Below are 18,473 nucleotides of genomic sequence, written 5' to 3' on the forward strand. Positions count from 1 at the left end.
CACAGGTACACACACAGCTCTCGAGCTACTTCTCAGCTACAGCCCCACACACACCTTCCCCCAAGTCCCTCCTAAGGCGAAAGCCTGAAATGCGAGCGGCGGCCTACATTCCCAAAGTATAGGCAATTCCCAAATTCACACACGTCACTCAAGAAGTGGCAAACACTTAAACGTTGTGAAGAAAAATAAATTCAACGCTACATGTCACTGGCTTTTAAGCAACAAAGTAAGTTAACAGTCAAAATAGGTTTATCTGCATTCATCTCACTGGGAAGCAAACTGTCACTGACATCTTTTTTTTTTTTTTTTTTTAAAGAAACGTTTATAGGTTTCTTCTGAAACAATCCAATTCTTTCAAAGTGCATTTTTACCCCAAGGTCTCCACCAACTCCTAAAGTCATCTTAAAGTTTCTTAGAGTAACAGGATGGTTTGAAGGCTAGGACAGAGGCTCTGGGTTCAAAACCTGACTTCCCTATTTAATGACCTCATCACCAGTTAAGCTTCGGTTTACCTGTCCAAAGAAAGGGATAAAAATATTTACCAGGACTAAACATCATACCCAAGCACAGCACCCGGCCCAAGGTAAATGTGCATCAGATGCCGGTCACCACTGTTTCAGAATTCACTGCCCCCATGCTACAAATCAGGAAACTGAAGCCCAAAGAGAAGACAATGCTCCGTCGAAGGTTACACAGCCAGTAAGTGGGGAAGTTTGTGAAAGAGGACTTCTGCCCCAGGGATCCATCTCTTCCACTGTAAGCCAGCTGAGAGCAGTAGGGAACTATTTGGGGGCAGGGGGCTGGAGGTCTCAGGAGCATCTTCTGGAGATGGGAACCTTCCACACAGAGTCTTACCAGCCTTGGGCCACCCATCCTCCAAAGTGGGTTTTCCCTATAGGAAAGCTTTGAGCAGCCTGAACTTGGAGGGATGACCCAGAAAGAACTCTGCCTTGTGCCCCTCCTGACTCCAGGGGGAAACATGAGGGTCTTCTCTCTAAAAAGCCTAGTCCTGGCCATTCCAAAACAAGCCTAGAAAGAGTCTCCCTCATTGTTAGGTGGACAAAGCACAGATGGAAGCCACAGGTTCCCAGCCAAAGGACTCTAACCAGGTCCCCTGAAAACCCTCCTGGAGCCTGAAGCCTGGTTGGTATTTTTTTAGGCTCAACAAAAATCAAGCCTACCTCGGGATGCCTGGGTGGCTCAGTGGTTGAGCATCTGCCTTTGGCTCAGGGTGTGACCCCAGGGTCAGGGGATTGAGTCCCACATCGGGCTCCCTGCATGGACCCTGCTTCTCCCTCTGCCTATGTCTCTGCCTCTCTCTGTGTCTCTCATGGGTAAATAAATAAATAAAAATCTTAAAAAAAAAAAAAAATCAAGTCTACCTCAACTGAAATGGAACCAAAATTCCCAATGTGTTCTGTTGACCAGAATTCGACCAACCTGGCCTGCTCACACTAGATCCCCTGAGCTGAAAGCAGCTCTAATCAGCAACTCCATAGTTCTTCTTTCTCCCATTTCTTCATTAAAATAGTGACTCGATGCATGCAACCTATTTGCCAATGAAATATCTTCAGGCATGGAGTCCACAGGAGGTGACAGAGGATTAATAAAAAGTGACCGTGTAAGTGAAGAGATGGGGAAACTTTCCCATTAGGGCATGCAGGCCTAAAGCAACAAGTCTTCCTCCTGGCCAAGGTCACTGAAAACCAGCCCAGTAAGGAACCATCAGACCCACAGGCAGGGCTTCAGTTTTTGCCCATCTCCCTCGGGACACATTCCCACCTACTCCTCCCAGTACCAGTATCAAACTACCCTGGCCTGGGCAGTGGGGCATCAGTTAATTAGGCAGCAAAGATGCCAAATCTGGTACTAATTCCTGGGGAGGCAGCATGGTGTGATAGTGAAAAGCACTTTTTCTAAAGATTTCACGTATTTGAGAGAGAGAAAGAAAAAGAGAGAAAACACGCATGTGTGCGCAAATTGGAAGGGGAGTGGCAGAGAGAGAAGCAGCTCCCCACAGAGCAAGAAGACCCAGGTGGAACTTGATCCCAGGACACTGGGGAACATGACTGAGCCGAAGTAGACACTTAAGCAACTGAGCCACCCAGGTACCCTGCACTTTTTTTTTTTTAAGTCCACCTCCAACATGACTAGATCCCTCTATTACCTCCATTTCCTTTTCTGCAAAATAGGAAATGGAAACAGAACTTAACACTGGACTGTTTGGAGGAGAACAAGAGATAAAGCCTAAAGGACTCAGAACAGTGCGTGGCATACAGTTAGCACTTAAACTTGCTCACTGTTCTCAACTGTTCTTTCCTTCAAGAAAGGGGAAGAAGATCACGTCCCCTACATTGCCCCAAGGGGGCAAGAATTAAATAAGAACACTTTCTCGGCACATAGCAAGTGCTCAGTAAACTCGAGTTTCCTTCGTTAAACCAGGGATCTGTTATTACTAAGCCACAACCCTGTAAGTTGAGTTACTTATCCCTCAGCAAGAAACTACCACCCCAACCCCTAATGGCTCAACCTTCCATGGAAGATCGTTGGCCCTCTCAAGTAGCGGCGGCCAGAGTCCCACGCCGTGATTTTTGCCTCATCTCTTCTCTTCAGGTTCCCTTTGACAAAGATGCTGCTAGCAAAATAATGCCAAAGAAAGTATGTGGCGACAGTCAACTAGATTTAAGTTCATTTTCTATAGCTTGGGGTCAGAATCGACTGATGCACTCTGGTGATCAAGTTTTCTGCAATTCCCTATTCCACGCATTAGCTCGCTGACAGAAATTCACTGCGGTATTTAAAGTGGCAGCCATCACAACTAACTCAAATTGTATTGGCTTCCCCGATGCTGAAATGCTCTGCTGAAACCATCAATTGGCCAATTCAGAGATAACGTGGTGGCTGAAATTCCCTGTCATGCTGTAAAATCCCTTCTGCAGCAGCTCACCAGCCCGGAGATCCGCAGCGACACCTGCCACCAGAGCCGTGGGCCGGGGCGGCCCGTGTAACACAAGCGGGCTCCCGGGGCGGGAGCTGGCGGGCAGCGGGGGCCGGCGCTGCCAAGAGGAAGGGCCTCCAGAGAGAGGATAACACTTGCTACTGGAAGCCTTCTAAAAGACAGCGAGAAAGGAAGAGCAGCACGCACACACCCCACACCAGGCCCGCCCACTGGGCCGTCTGCCCCTCAGCAGATGGCTGAAGCCCCACGAAGCCCCCACGAAGCCCACAGCATCACCCAAAGAGAGCTGCAAAGTTCCTAGCGGATGGCCCAGAGGCGCCTGCCTCCACAGTAAAGGCTTTCCCAACTCAACGGCTGCCACGGGCATCAGGTGTCCATCTGGCCACAGACCTGCTGAGCTACCATCCCACTCAGGCCTCAGTTTCCCCATCTGCAAACTGAGAGGCTGCTTCTTAATACATGTTCTACGATCTGATGTCTGTCCGCATCTCAGAAAGCCTTCCCAATGGGGGAACCCCAATTTATAAACCATTTCCACACACTCTCATCCAGCTTCTACAATGTTTGAGAGGCAGGAAAAAAAAAAAGTCCAGGCCTTACTTCATGGCGTTTCCTATCACGGAGGAACCAACTAAGGCTCCAAGAGGCCAAATGACTTACTCCAGGCCATCTGAAAGAATCAGAACTGGAACTCTGGTCACCCGGGTCCAAATCCCGCAGACCAGCCGTGACACTGCCTGAGCTCCCACCACCAAGTGCACAGAGGCGGCCCGCAGCAACCACCCGGGACTACCCGCCCACCATCTGCGGCTCTCCCGGTCGGGTCCCTGCGTGCAAGGCCCCACCTGCCTACCCCAAGAGCTCACCAAGCTGCAGCTAGCATCCCCGCAGGGGCGGGGTGTGCCACCCCACAGCCTGCTCTCTCCAGCGGCCTTTTGTGACCAGAGAGGACGATCAGAGGAAAACCTCTGACGGGGGCCCCAGGGAGCAGCCGTGCTTCTTAAGGTCAGAGGACTATGAAACAGAAGTGAAATGTCAGGCGCTTCACCCAAACACACAAAGAGCGGGAGACACAAAGCCTGCCTCGGGTGCTGTGCAAACAGCGGTCACCGGGAGGGGACAGAGAATCTGAGAGGCTGGGCCAGCCTGGGTCAGCTGTGATGCCCTGAGACCTATTCTCAACATTCCTGCCATAGCCGGAGCCTGAGCCCTGAAGATGTTCAGACAACACCCCCCACAGGGGCCACCTGGACCCGCAGACACACAGGAGGGCCGGCAGGAGAAGCTGCCCAGTGGCCAGCCAGCAGGGACGAGCTGCCGACCTCAAGCGGGAGCCACTGCTTATGCAGCATTTGGCAAGCATCCGCTGAGCACCTTCTACGTGTTCTCTGCATGAAGAATATGGCAACAAACACCAAAGGTGGCCACCAAGGAAACCACCAAGCACCACCCTGGAAGCAAGAAGCATAGTGGGGAAACAATTCTCTCAAGAACCCTCGGAGGTGGAAATCCTTCCCTCCTTACAGGAGGGTCATGACCCCATTTGGCCAAAGTCACTCCACTGGGGGATCCTAAGATTCCACTTCAGCCTCCTCTGGGCTTGTGGCTTTCAAAGTTTTGTCTGAGACCCACAAGAAGGCAAATTTTACTTCGCAAACCCAGAAGACACGTTTATTTACCCAGAGATCATGGAACACAGAAGTTTCCCAGAACGATACTTATGCTTACTCCATGTGATACAGTTGTTTCATTTTTTGTAATTGCCAGTCGTGACCCACTAAGCTGATTTCCCAAGGCACTAATGGGTCACAACTCACAGTTTGCAAAACAATGCGTTACCATGTACCACTTGTCCATCTCCATTAAAACGTGTATTTAACATACTTGATCCCTGGTCAAGGATCAGACCTTTGTCGCTTTTCAACGCCCGAGTCTAACTCACCAATGTGGGGATTTATTGAAGACTCTGCAACAGGCCCCGGGTGTGGGGGGTGGCACACGGGGTAGTAGAGATAAGAGTGCCTGCTCTTCAAGAGCTTTTAATCTACAAGTTGGGAAGGGAAGAGATACAGCCTTGACCCAAATCATTCTCCTTCTGGGCTGCAAGTAGCAAGTGAATACAGACACAGAATTCCTGGAGGTGGAAAGAAAAGAAGAAAGGAAGGGTATTCCCATGGGGGTGGTCCTGGCAGGGCCAGTGGTGATAGACACGTTCCAGGGTGGAAGCAAAAACTCTACTTCAGGTGGTGTGGTACCAAGCAGGGACCAGAGAAAGGGTCAGAAGGGGCAGCAGGGAAGTTCCAGATTCCTGCATCAAGAGAAGTGGCCAAAAGAAGAGGAAATGGGCACTGAATGAACAACCCAGTCCAGGTACCACCCAGGAGAGCCCTGGATGAGATGAGACACGGAGGCTCGTCTGGAGGCTGTGTGTGACCCTCGCCCTCCAATTGCTCAAGGGTACTTGAAGAAGGCAGATTCAAATCCAGGGATCCGGAGCACTAAATCAACAGGTGAGGCAGCCAGTGACAGTTCCTGCCCACAGGTATACACCTGTCACACTTAGACCATTCTCCAGCTGCCTCCCTTTTAGTTGTGAGAAGGCCAGGATCCATACAGGCCCCGTGGTGAGGTCACAAAAAGGATAGCACACGTGTACCTGGTGTGTACTGGCTGCACCAAGCCCTATTACAGGTCATGGGGTGTGTACAGGTGCATAAGTTCATTTAACCCTCATGACAACCTTATACAGAGGATATATTTCATCAACCCCATTTTCCACCTGAGGGAAACGGAGAAACAGAGAGGCTCATTAATGTGCCTGAATTTGCACAGGTTGAAGTGAAGCAAGGCAGCACAAGGCAAAGGAAAAAGTCCCAGATCCGGATTAGGTTTGCAGGTTTGAGTCCTACTGGTGACCTCAGGTGGGGCACCTTTCCTCTCCGGAACTCAGTTTACCTATTTGTAAGATGACGAGGTGACCTCCAGTTCCATCAGCTCCAATCTTGTTATGTACATTTATGTTAAATACATTTCTCGGCTGCCAGAGAGGGTGGGACTGTTTACCTCCTCCCACCATCTGTCCTGACTGCATCTCGGTCTCTCGGAAGACCCAGCCCATCTCCCTACGAAGCTTTCTACGCACTTATCACATCCTGGGCTGCATCTGCCTCTTTCACGAGACAATGAGCAGAACAGGCGCTCAGTCAGTGAACCGATCAACCCCGGTGTCTCCTGCTCCTGGTCTGGGAGCCAACTGACCAATGTCTCCCTGAGGCTCGGCCAGGAAGCCCAAAGAGAAAGCAGTCAATGCACCGGCACCAGCTTCCCACAGACCTGCGACAGTGACACATCCCTTCCCAAGCTCACTTCCTAAGGCTCCTTTTTCAGGACGCCAAGCCTAAAGAGTCAAGTGAAATGTGAGGCAGGCTACACACCAAAAAGGATGACAACAAGATGCCAACAGAGCAGCCTCCAACCCTGTCTATCCCTGTACATCACAGCACATCAGAGCACAACTAACCTCCCTCCTTGCCTTTCTCTAGACCACTCCAGGGCAGGATAAGCAAGGACGACACTTATGCTTTTTTCACAGTGGAGAGAAAGATCTTGAAAAGTGCAGGCTCCCCCAGTAACAAAAGGTGTGGAGCCAAAACTTGAATCCAGATTTCTGCTGGTGTCAAGTTGCAAGCCCCCCTGGGTCTTACCACTTAACTGTGCAGGACTGGGACAGGACTCCTCTGCCCCACACAGATAAGGGGTACAGACGCCTCAGGGGAGCATTTATCAGGGCCAGCTTGTGGCAGGACTACCCGCTCTGCCCCTTGCAGGGCTGTGGGGATGAGACAAGACAGCTGGTATGGAGGGAAAGACCCCATGACACATCAGGGGAGCCCAGGCACTGCAGGGCGTTGTTGGGAAATTCAAGTGTTCCAAAAGTTCCTACAGGTGGGCTTGCTCTCCCAGAAAAATACGCTGCTGTCCCCATCATTTTAAAAGTTTGGGGGGACAACTTTAGAGCTGCAAAGAGAAAGTAAACAAACTCACCAAGCACAAGCCACAGACAACCAATTGACGTATAGGATACTTCACTCTCAACAACCATGCAAAGGGATCATCACTCCACCCTCCGCAGAGGCAGGAATAGAGGATCCGCAAATCCACCCCACCAGGAGAGGATGGTGAGGCCTGGAACTTAGGTGTGCATCCCCACCACCACTCAGAGCCCAAACCCTTCCAAATGCAGAGGATTGCAGACCCGAGAAAAGCATAACACAGGGAGAGAAACATCTCTAAAACTCATCTCGCCAAGGCTCCAGAAAAACCCCATTACCCTGGCGAATCAAAAACAAACAATCGTTATTGTCTATTTGCTGTAAGCTCCTAGCAACATGTATTAAAGAAGTTTATGTGAATCATCTAATGCACTTGTGCCATGGTCAAAATTATTACCAAGCTAAAAAAGATTAATTTTTCTAAATACTCTAAACCCTAGACGCTATTATAAAGGCTACAGCTAGTGTAACATTTCTGTTATCTTGGCTGACAGGCCCTCAAGCGCACATACCTCCCCTCCACTTCTCCCTCTTAACACACACACACACACACACACACACACACACACACACACGCACACATGCACGGGCATATACACACACAGGCAGGAAAGTCAGGGGAAGGGGGCAAGGCAGCTCTGGCCTGAGGTCTCCACTACAGAACTCGCTTCCCTTAGAAAATTAAGACAGCCTAAGGGACACTCTGGGGAGAGCTGGGTGTCTCTGGCTCCTTCAGAGCACTGGCTGGCACAGAGCTAACTCTCGGTCCAAGTTTGCAAATGCGTAGCTAACAAAGATGGCATTATGCAAAGACGTGCACACGGCTGGTCTTGGAGTTCAAATGAAGTGACCACTGCCAAAAACTTTGTTTGGGTCCCCCCACTCTACCACCACCACCACCCCCTGCCCCTGCCACAGCCCCACCTCCCACCTTGAAATAAAGGGCAAGGATTTGCAATTTGGGGTCTTGCCGCCACTTGAAACCCATTAAGGTGGCCGCACAGCCTGAGTTCTGGCAAAACGCAATTCCAGTTACTCATTTAGTGTTTAATTAGCCACCGATAGAGTCTGGCAGCCTCTGGGGTCAGAGGAATTGCAGCAAACAGGGTAGAAGCCCGAAGAAAGGATGCGACACAAAGTCTAAGCTCCAAGGCGGGTGGGGAAAGAAATAACTGTTGTGTGTATATTTTGTCTTTTTAATCTGCCACACAAGGGTGCCAAGGGTCAGAGCCAAAGGCAACTGCTGTGAACTTGCCAGGACCTCTGGGCAGATGGCTAGGCTGGCTTATCTCTGGGGAGAGCACTCCCCAGCTCCTCAGAGCCAGGTCGTGGCCCTTCCCCTCTCATTCCGCCTTCCCCTGCCCCCAAAAGGTTCTGGCAGGCGTGGACACTCCCTGCCTGGCAGGAACCCCAGCTCAGCACATCCAAGGAGAGCCCTCTCAAATATCACTTTGCTATTTCAAACCCACCAAGGACGCTGGACCCCTGCCACAGAGCCACAAATACCTCAGCTCCCTTCCACGCCTAGGCCTCTGGGGCACTTTCCTAATCCCCTCTCACCGCCTGGAGACACAGGCTCCTGGAGACACAGGCTCACAGCGGGGTCAGGGGTCAGCAGAGTCCTGCTGCAGGGGCACAGGGGCAAGGGAGCCAGCCCCACAAGAGCAGAACAGAAAGGGACCTCAGGTCCTCAGAGCATAGAAACTGGGGTGGGGATCCCTGGGTGGTGCAGTGGTTTGGCGCCTGCCTTTGGCCCAGGGCGCGATCCTGGAGACTTGGGATCGAATCCCACGTCGGGCTCCCGGTGCATGGAGCCTGCTTCTCTCTCTGCCTATGTCTCTGCCTCTCTCTCTCTCTCTCTCTCTCTCTCTCTCTCTCTCTCTGTGTGTGTGACTATCATAAATCAATAAAAATTAAAAAAAAATAAAAGAAAAAGAAACTGGGGCTCTCTGGGACCTCATGTCTAGTATATGCTCTCAGTTCTTTCCTGAGAATCACAGGAGGGCTGCGCTTAGGAGCAGCAACCTGCACATCTTCTGAAATTAGGTACAAAGTCTCCTTTGTGGGGACACATGTATTTTCTGGAAGGGAAGGCCAGAGCTTTTATCACATTCTCCCTGCCACATGGGCCACTGCACCATACAAACTCCCTTCCCAAGTTCCTGTCCCACTTCCACCAGTGACTCTGTACATTACCTCTCAGGAACTTCAGACTAATTCTGCTGAATGCATTTCTTCAGTGACTCTGTACAGGAGACACTTGGGGTCAACTGCAAACCCCTTCCCTCCTCCATTCAGCAGAAATTCTGTTCTCAAATGAGGGCTGTCAAAAGCTGAGCAGAAGAACCTGAAACACCAAGAGCTAGCCCAAGCTCTGCCACCCCATCCCCATGCCCCCCCGCCCCAACTCAGCTACATGCCCTTAGATAATCTAAACTCCAGGCCTCGGTTTCCTCATCTGTGAAATGGGGATGAAATTTAGTAACACCTGACCAGTAAGGCCACCGTGACGCCAAACCACAAGCACGTGCTGAAAGGGGCTATGAGAAATGTAGTGACGTGAGCAGCGCAAGGAGCCCAGCTGCCCTCTAGCACCTTCAGCTCAGAGGCCGCCTTAGGCTCTTCCCTACTCCACTCATTTCTTGCCATCAAGAAGAAAACACACAATTAGCTACCACAAGGAGAGACAGGGCTGCTGGGGAGCCAAGAAGGCACCAGAGACACTTCTTTCTACCAGCCACACTGACCCTAGGGGACAACTTAGCAGAGAAGGTGGCTAGGACACCACTGGATGTAAGAGACACAAGTGGCACTGGGCGTGTCCACTCCACAAAAGGCCAGGACCTAGACAACAGGGTCCAAAGAACCCCAAGGGCTTTTACCAAATACCCTTGAGAACCACAGCTCTGGTCTGACTGAAGAGCTGGGAAATGACAGCAGGGTCCCTATGAGCCTCCTCCCAGGGTCAGAGCTCTTCTGACTTAAGGTAAACGGATTTTTCAAAAAAAGTCCGCTCCTACACCAAATGCCCTAACACTCCACGTTGCACCTGGTCAACATCAGGGCACTCATGCTTACAAATAACGTGCCAGGTGTGTGTTGAGGGGGTGAGGGGCGGTAGACTGTGACTCAAATAAAAACTCACCAATTCAAAGAAAATTTAAGCCCCCTCACCACTGAGTCACCTGGTTCATTTCAGGCCCCACAGCCTGGCCTTGACCCATGATCACTTGATCCCTGACACTGCTATCAAGAAGAGGTGGCAATTTGCCAGGAACACAAAATTTTTTCTCCAGAACAGAGACCAGGATCTTCCCAGTTGAGGTCCTTTCCAAAGACCCTTTCAGTCCCACAGCATCTGGGCACGCCCCCTCCACCCCTGCCCTGAAAGCATTTAATACTCACTACACCCCCCCCAAGGCCTGAGTGGTACCTGGGCTGCACAGACTCCCCCACAAACCAGGAGAATCTCTGAACCGCCTCAACAGCAAATGGAAGGACAGTTACTGCACACTCGTATTAACAAGAGGTAAGGTAAGGTAACTAGTTTACCAGCATCAGAATCGCCTGGCTCAAGATCGCTCGGCAAAGGTGAAATCACCAAAGGAGTATCTTCCAATATTCCAATGGCTGCTCCAAGCCAGGCTACTCAGTGACCCCCAAATTACCTATTTTTTCCTCACCCATAGCTCCTTAACCCCTTCATTCAATTAGCACGCATGCCTACTGTGTGCAAGGTATTGTGGGAGCTACAGAGATGAATAGCTCTGTAGATCAATGAATGGGCTCTGGCATGGAAAAAATTAATAAGCTGTGGTTGGAAAAGACAACCCTAAAAAGAAATTAGTCGGAATAGGTACAAACAAATGACATGCTACGGACCTGCAGGGCTGAGCCTCGACAGTGTTAGGAGCACCAATTCTGGAATTAGCTATGGCCTGGGTCTGGATTCTCATTCTACCACTTAGCTGCAAATTAACCTCTCTGCCTCAGCTTCCTCATCTGAAAAATGAAATTAGCAACTCCTTCTCTCACCCGACCACTGGCAGCTTGAAATGAAAGACTAAACCAAAGCACCCAGCACAGGGCCTGGCACACAGAAAGCCGTCAGCAAAGGCTCTGTATAGATGGTTTCCATCGACAATGAGATGGAGTGATCAGAGTGTGCAGAAAACTATCACCAAAGTCCACCAAGGAGTTAAAAGATGAATAGGATTTGAATGGATAAGAGAGGCATGCATTCCAGATAAGAGGAAGGGAGCCCGGAAAGAGACAACAGCAATTCTAGCAAGAAGGAATGAGGGCTAACTAGATGGTAGCCATGGGAATGGAAAGAACACAGGAAGATTTGAGAAGAACAAAAAGAAGAGAGGGTTCCTTTTCTCAATTCTCTCTTAATTTACCAGGGGCTCCTCTGTCACCTCTGCAATCCAATGCCACCCCATAAAATACAGATGTTCCCTCTCTGTCCCCATTCATCACTCCATCCCTGCTCCCACACAACCTCAATCTCAGGCCAGTGACACCAAGAGAATTCCAATCTAAAAAGAAAGGGTTTTGAGATGCCTGGGTGGCTCAGCGATTGAGCGTCTGCCTTCGGCTCAGAGTATGATCCCAGGATCCGGGATCGAGTCCCACAATGGGCTCCCTGCGAGGAGCCTGCTTCTCCCTCTGCCTGGGTCTCTGCCTCTCTCTCTGTGTCTCTCATAAATAAATAAATAATTTTTTAAAAAATGAAATAAAATAAAATAATAAATAATAAAAAGTAAGAAGAAAGGGTTTTGACCCCCCAAATCTGTGAATCTTGGGCCTCAATCAGGAGGAATTCAACGCTTAGTAGCATCTTCTACACATTTGCACCAATTTCAGTACTCTCCCCATAATTATGCCACCATTCCTTAACAAATTATTGAAAGCAAACCCATCAAGCTTTCCCTGCCACCCATACTGTTTCAAGATGGCAGAACAAACCACAAACTGCCAGAAATCTTACATCATTTACTAGAGAACCAAACTTAAAAATTATTAAACTTCTCTGACAGCTTGCAAAAGATAGCATAGACATCCTCTACCATGAGATTTCCTTCAAACAGGCACATCCACTAACCCCCACTCTAAAATGAAACTACTTGCACAGCAAAGACTGACCATATAGGAATTCGCTCTCCGTACGTTTAAAAGAAAAAGAAAAAAAAAAAGCAAGATTTTTTTTTTTTTACTAGGTATAAAGGTCAAATTCACCAACTATTTTTATATGCCTAATGTACCTCCTAGCCTCCTCCCCCAACCTCTAGCTCAGGAAACCCTATGATCATCACCACGGATTTTCCCAGAAGAACCACATCACAAGAGAACCAGTCACCTCACCTTTTACTACTAAAAGTTTACCAGACCATGAGTGCCATTTGCCAGCTTCTCTTTCTCAGCTCTGGAGAGGGCAGGAATGGTCCATTTTCTGAGCATTCTGTTCCAAGGGCATTAACTTTTCAATCATAACAAAATTTCATCCCATTAAATATTCTCAAAACCAATGCACCTCCAGCTGAGTTTCTGACTCCTCTGTAGTTCAGGACAAATTTTCACCATGAAAGCATTCATGGTAATGGGATATGACCACTTGTAACACTCAACCAGATGGGTTCTAGTGTCCTAAGCCAGTTTCAACCTCTGCATGCAGGGGACACACATGGCCTGGCCAGGTAGGCCTCTGACAATGTTCAAGAAACCAATTTCCATGCTCTAGAGCTTGAAGACCCATTCCCACCCACCTTATGAAAAAGCGCAAGACGAAATAAAGCACCTCGTTCTTATGTGCATGTGCTCGCTTGCATGCATGCACACACCCCATCTACAAGGCCATTGGGAAGCAAAGACCGGAAGGAGGCCGGGAAGAACTGCAGACACTTCCCCTTCCATTTCCCATCTCCCCCAGATCATGTTTCATCTGATCATAAATTCTGACTCCAACCCACGTTTGGAGTCTAATTTTTTTTTTTTTTGAGGGGGACTGCCATGGGAGATGGATATGCAGCAGACATCACTCTTATGAGCATTTCATAAATCTTAAGAAACTCATCCAGGTAGAGGATGAATGATAGGGTAGCAAGTGCTATGGTGTGATGAAATTAACTATCTTCACAATAACGTTTTGAACACAAGATTATGGACCAGCCAAGTACCTCAAAGTATACGTGGTCTTAGTGGGCACAGCACGAGCCCTCCAACACACACAAACACACACACACACGCGCACACGCGCACACACCCCAAAACAATTTGAAAGACTGCTCCCTGGAAAGTAAGGAAGGAGTCCATTTCACCAAACTCTCCCTCAACCACTCCTTCTGCTCCAAAACACAAGTTTCATGTTTGCTTTTTTTGTGTGTGTGGTGGTGGTGGTGGTGGTGAATTTTTTAATTAAACCAACACCAAGGAGGCTCAGTCCCTTCCCAGCTAACTGTCCACTCCAACATCAACCTCACATGGCTGAGCCCTGAACGCCACCATTTAATCCTCCAGATAGGTATCTACACTCTTTTGCATAATTACCACGTTATGAAACACCATTCACCAAGTTAGAACGGAGCAAGGGCAGCAGGGAGGTGAGCAGAACAAAAAGAAAGGCCAGGAGAAAACAAAGACCATTGCCAATTGGCTGTATATTTGCTTCTGGTACTAAAGAAGTTAGAGCTATCCAACCCTGTAATTATTGCCAGGATTAAAAATTTGTTACTCACGTAATCATGAAAGGCTTTTGCTTCACTCGAATGTTCACAAGTGTCTCGCCTTTCAGGAGCTGCACAGTAAAGGTCCCAAAATACACTGCAATCGAAAAATAAAATAAGATCGGGTTACTAATTATCACTTGTGTACCAACGACAAGAGCACAGTGTACGGTGCTAAAGGCACTAGGTCTCCCAAAGACTCGATCCCACATTTCCAGTCTTCCTTGGGCAAACTCAGGCTTGAAAACAAAATGGACCAACCTCTTCTGGCAAGCCCGACATCTGTAGTAAGAGTGTTAGTTCTCATGGATCAGGCACCTACTGAGTGCTGGCTGCCTCACACCCGTGACCCTGCTTGCAGTGACCATGGTGCTCTGAGGCAGGCGGCTATCCCCACTTTATGCAAGGGGCAGCTGAAGCTTGGGCAGAGTGGTACAACCTATGCAAGGGTGCCCAGATAGGATAGGCAGGAATCTGGATAAAAATCCCTGCCTGCTTCATCTGCGCTCCTTTTACCAACCCCTACCCCCCCCCCACCCAAAATGGCTACATTTCATAAAAAGGTTAAACTGTCAAAGTCAGGACTATGATTCATACACGGAGCAATCTGGTGACTGGCAATAAAGGAAACCTACAGGTTCTTAATCTCAGAGCCCAGAGCCTACACCCCCCTACCTCTCCCATCTCACCCCTACTCCCATCCAGGCCCTCCCCCAAGGAATTCTTAGGCAAGAACCATCCCCCACCCACCCACCCAAAGAATGCATATCAATTAGCCAAAGGAGAAGTTATAGACAACCAAGTATCTTGTCCTTTCTTGTTGAAATAGCCCTCCTCACAGAGGCACCTGTCCACCAATCCTGCAAGTGGGGGGAGGAGAGGGTAGATATCTCTGCTCTAGGAGAGCCTAGATATCTCTGCCTCATCCCCCTCCAAAATTTGGTGCGGTAAGAGTGCTAACACTTTGTATTACACAAGAACAGACATACAAGCCATCTGTGAGCCAGTAACACCTTACACAAACATGGGGTAGTCACTGGTATTAATACAGGGTAGAAACCCTCACCAGGTCAGGAGTCTAAGGCCCAGGGCCGGAAACCCACCTGAAGGAAATGGGCACCAGGGCAGAAGTCTGATGCCTGGTCTAGTGCTCCTGTCCCCATCACAAACAAGCTAGTTCTGCGAGTCATCAGACAAGCCATCTCACTCAAGGTGTCTGAATTCCATGGCCTGATGGGCTCTGAATCAGTGCCACCCCTTCCTCCCACCTGGAGAGCCTCAGCTGTCATTTGCTCAGGGTGGCACAAAGTAACTTCTAACCAACAAGACAACAGACACAGCCACTCAAAGCCACCACTGCTCAAGTCCAGCACAACAGACTCCCCTCGTTCAGGGGGAGCTGAGACAATGCATGAGAAGACCTGGGGGGAGGGGGTGGGTTACGGATAGAACAAGAAAATCGGGGGCTTCCAGCAGCTGCAGAGGGAGGCTAAAAAACATTCCTTTCTGCCCCTTGAAGCTGCACATATTTGATTAACTCCTCCGCACACTAAAGATTTCTAACACTACCAACTCCCCAGCCCCTTCTCAGGAACTTTTACTCCGAAGCCCAAGATTCCACAAAATGCCATGACGGTCGGGCACACCCACCTCTGCAAACCACCCCCACGGAAAACCTATCCCCCACTCCTACAGGTAGAATCCTGAGGCCACAACACCGCAGTTCTGAGGTTGGCAGAAGTAATTAAAAACTCATTTTCTCTGTGCGAGTTTGAACAGATACTTCATCCCCCCGCATTTCAAAGAGACTTGAACAGTAACGTGAACCAGTGGTCAGGTAAACGCTCTGAGATCCCAAGACACGGCACTCTGATCCTTCCGAACTCCACCAAAATATCAAAGGCCATTCTGCTTTCTTGTCCCTTTCAAAAGGATGTCAAAGACTCCACCAATCCGTCCCGCAAAACATTCAGGTCTTACGCTCACAGCGACTCACTCCTGCTGACCCTCAGCCTCCCTCCTTACCTGCCACAAATAAGAGAGAGCCAGGAACTACCAACTACAAGCACTCCCTCAGGTCAACAGCAAGCAGTTAAGGTTCTCAGTAAAATGAGACTTTGTGGTTTTAGGGATGCTTGGGGGGGGGAGGGGGCTGGGGAGGAGGGCCCACAGAGGAGAGGAAGATCCAGTCAGTCTGAATCAGTATCTTCAAAGGAAGTGGCAGCCCCTTCTTGCTTTTCCTCAGGGTGCCTGGGAAAGGCCCCAGCGGCTTTGCTCTCTCCAGGTTTGAGCTCACAGAAGAAAAAGGAAGGGACAGGCCAGTTGTAAAACAGACCTGGTATCCTATCCCCCCCACCCCCACTCCCACTCCCCCTAATTAAAGCAGCATGCAGAATTAACCAAAAAAAAAAAAATCCTTCCAGGTTTTCTCAAGCCCCTGCCTGGTGCCCCAGATAGAGACAGAAAAGTAGAGGAGTTTCTTCGTAAACACTAAACACGGTTTAGTAGGTTCTCCATAGGAGGGCAAAGAGAAGGCAAAAACTTTAGGCACCAGCCTCGGGTCTTCTTTTGCTCCTTCACCAGCCCCGGTCAGAGCGCCCAGAGGTGCCCCGTTGTGTGCCAAGCCTGAGAGCTAAGACACAGGGGTCTGCTCCAGGCCTCCTGTCTTTGTTCACCCGGGACCCAGGTCTCAGAACAAAACCAAACACACACACACACGCAAAACTACCACAGAAACTTACCACCACCACGAGTGCAAAAACCCAGGCGGTTCTCCCAATGTGATGTTTTTTTCCCATCGAATCTGGAAAGCAGAGAGCAGACACCGCTTAGAGGAGCAGAGAGGACGGGCGGGCTGGGGGCTTGGGGGGGGGGGGCGGGTTATAGCCAAAAGGCCGTGAGGACCAACTGACAATAAATGCCAAAAGGTGATAAAAATTCAAAATGGTGGCCACAGTGGCTGCTCCTGAAAACAAAGGCTCTAAGAATAGTGGGGAAGAGGGGGTGTCAAGAAATTGGAGGATGGGGTGGGGGGGTAGTCGCACTCACCTCCGACAAGAAGGTCTGTGCAGATTTCTGTGCTCCTACGTGCAGTAAATACTCGTAGACGTATAAAGCTAACCTGGAAAGTGGGCAGGGGGCACAGAAAGGGGGAAGGCGTCAGGTCGCCCGGGGCGCTCGCCCCTGGACCTCGCCAGCCTGCTCGCGGCCTGTCTGCGCTGCCCCACTGCGGCCCGCGCCGGGAGGGGCTGCCGGCCCGTCGGCGCCCGGGGCGGGGGTGCGTCCCGGAGGGCGCGCTGCCCGGGCCGCGAGGGCTGCAGCGAGCAGCCCCCCAAACTTGAACTTCCAGCCGGCACCAGGGCCGAGCCCAGCCGGGCGTCTCCAACTCGCGAGCGCGCCGACCCCGCCGGCCGCCACCGCGTCCCCGGCCCGAGGGTCCGCGGAGACTGGGTCCCGGACTGCGGGGCGCGGGGCGCGGGGCGCGGGGCGCGCGCTCGAGGGGGCAGCACAGCGCCGCCCTGCCCACCTCCGCGCCTCCGCGCTCCCCACCTCCCCCGCCCCCACGCGGCGACGGTCCCCCGAGCCCCGGGCCCAGCCGGCGCCGCCGTCCCTGCCCAGCGCGGCGCCCCGAGGCCGAGGGCGGGCACGGGAGAGCGCTCCCGGCCGAACAAAGCCCCCGGCACGCACTCCTCACGCCGCGGGCGGACAAAAGGAGCCCTCGGGGCTGCGGGAGCCGCGGAGCCACGCGCCCCCTGCCCGCGCCCGCCGGGCCAAGTGCGGGCTCGCGCGCTCGGGACCTCGCCCACCCCCCCGGCGGCCCGGCCCCCGGCCTCCAACAATGGGCTCCCTCCCACGCCGCCCGCGGACGGCGCCGGCCCCGGGGCGCAGCAGCCCCCGCCCGCCCGCCCACCTGCCGCCCGCCCGCCGCCCGCCGCCCGCAGCCCCGCGACGGCGCGGCCGCCACTTGGAGGAGAATAGGGCTTACTTTTCCCGAGCCTGCCCGTCCGAGGGCACCGCCGAGCCTTTGCCTTTGGCAAACATGGTCTGCAGGGAAGAGGGCGCCGAGCCCCGCCGCCGCCGCCGCCGCCGCCGCCGCCGCCGCCGCTCCCGAGCTGCCCCCTCGCTCCCGGCCCCCTCCCCGGCCTCGCTCGCTCGCCCGCTCGCGCTCTCCTCGCCGCGCTCCCCTCCCTCCCCCCCGGCGCTGGCTCCGCGCTCTTTCCAGCTGTCAAAGCGTCAGCCCCGGCCGCGGCCCCATCGCCCTGGAACTCCTCCCGCGCCGGCTCGGCCCGAGCTGCCGCCGCCGCCGCCGCTCGCCCGCCGCCCGCCGCCCGCCGCCTCGCTCGCTCGCTCGCTCGCTCGCGCGCCCGCCCGCCCGCCCGGCTCCGCCTGCGCCGCCCTCCGCGCCTCCGGCACCGCTGCCGCCGCCGCTGCCGCTGGTCTACTCGGAGCGCAACCGAACGTGGCTACCCGGGCGAGGAAGCGGGGCGGGCGTCGGCGGCCCGCGACGGACGGGCGCTCCGGCCAATCGGCGCGCGGGGGCGGGCCCGGCGGCCCGGGAGGGACGCCCCGGCAGCGCCCGGCCCAGGCAGTCCCCGCTGCGGCCGCCTCCGCCGAGCCGCGGGCCCTGCTGCTGCGGCCGCGCCGGGGGGCGCGGGGGGCGCGGGGGGCGCGGGGGGCGCGGGGGGCGCGGGGGGCGCGGCGGCGCGCGCCTCTCCTCCCCGTAGGCGCGGGAGGGGG

General features: G+C 52.4%; 1 protein-coding gene across 3 annotated transcripts in view; it reads right to left on the minus strand.

Annotated features, from left to right (window-relative positions):
• SSBP3 (single stranded DNA binding protein 3) overlaps positions 1-17,845 on the minus strand; it is a 165,251-nt gene extending 147,406 nt beyond the window's left edge. The window contains exons 1-4 of one of the 3 annotated variants that reach the window (XM_055305972.1): positions 17,722-17,845; positions 16,785-16,857; positions 16,478-16,539; positions 13,749-13,833 (exon numbers count right to left, since the gene is read on the minus strand). In XM_055305972.1, coding sequence (XP_055161947.1) covers positions 13,749-13,833; positions 16,478-16,539; positions 16,785-16,857; positions 17,722-17,777 — 276 coding nt within the window. In that variant the 5' untranslated portion in view covers positions 17,778-17,845. The remainder of the gene's footprint in view (positions 1-13,748; positions 13,834-16,477; positions 16,540-16,784; positions 16,858-17,721) is intronic. The other 2 variants (XM_055305976.1, XM_055305973.1) reach the window with 2 other exon arrangements.
• Positions 17,846-18,473: the final 628 nt, after the last annotated feature.

The sequence above is a fragment of the Nyctereutes procyonoides genome, unplaced genomic scaffold, assembly GCF_905146905.1.
Source record: "Nyctereutes procyonoides isolate TBG_1078 unplaced genomic scaffold, NYPRO_anot_genome, whole genome shotgun sequence".
NCBI classification, from domain to species: domain Eukaryota; kingdom Metazoa; phylum Chordata; class Mammalia; order Carnivora; family Canidae; genus Nyctereutes; species Nyctereutes procyonoides.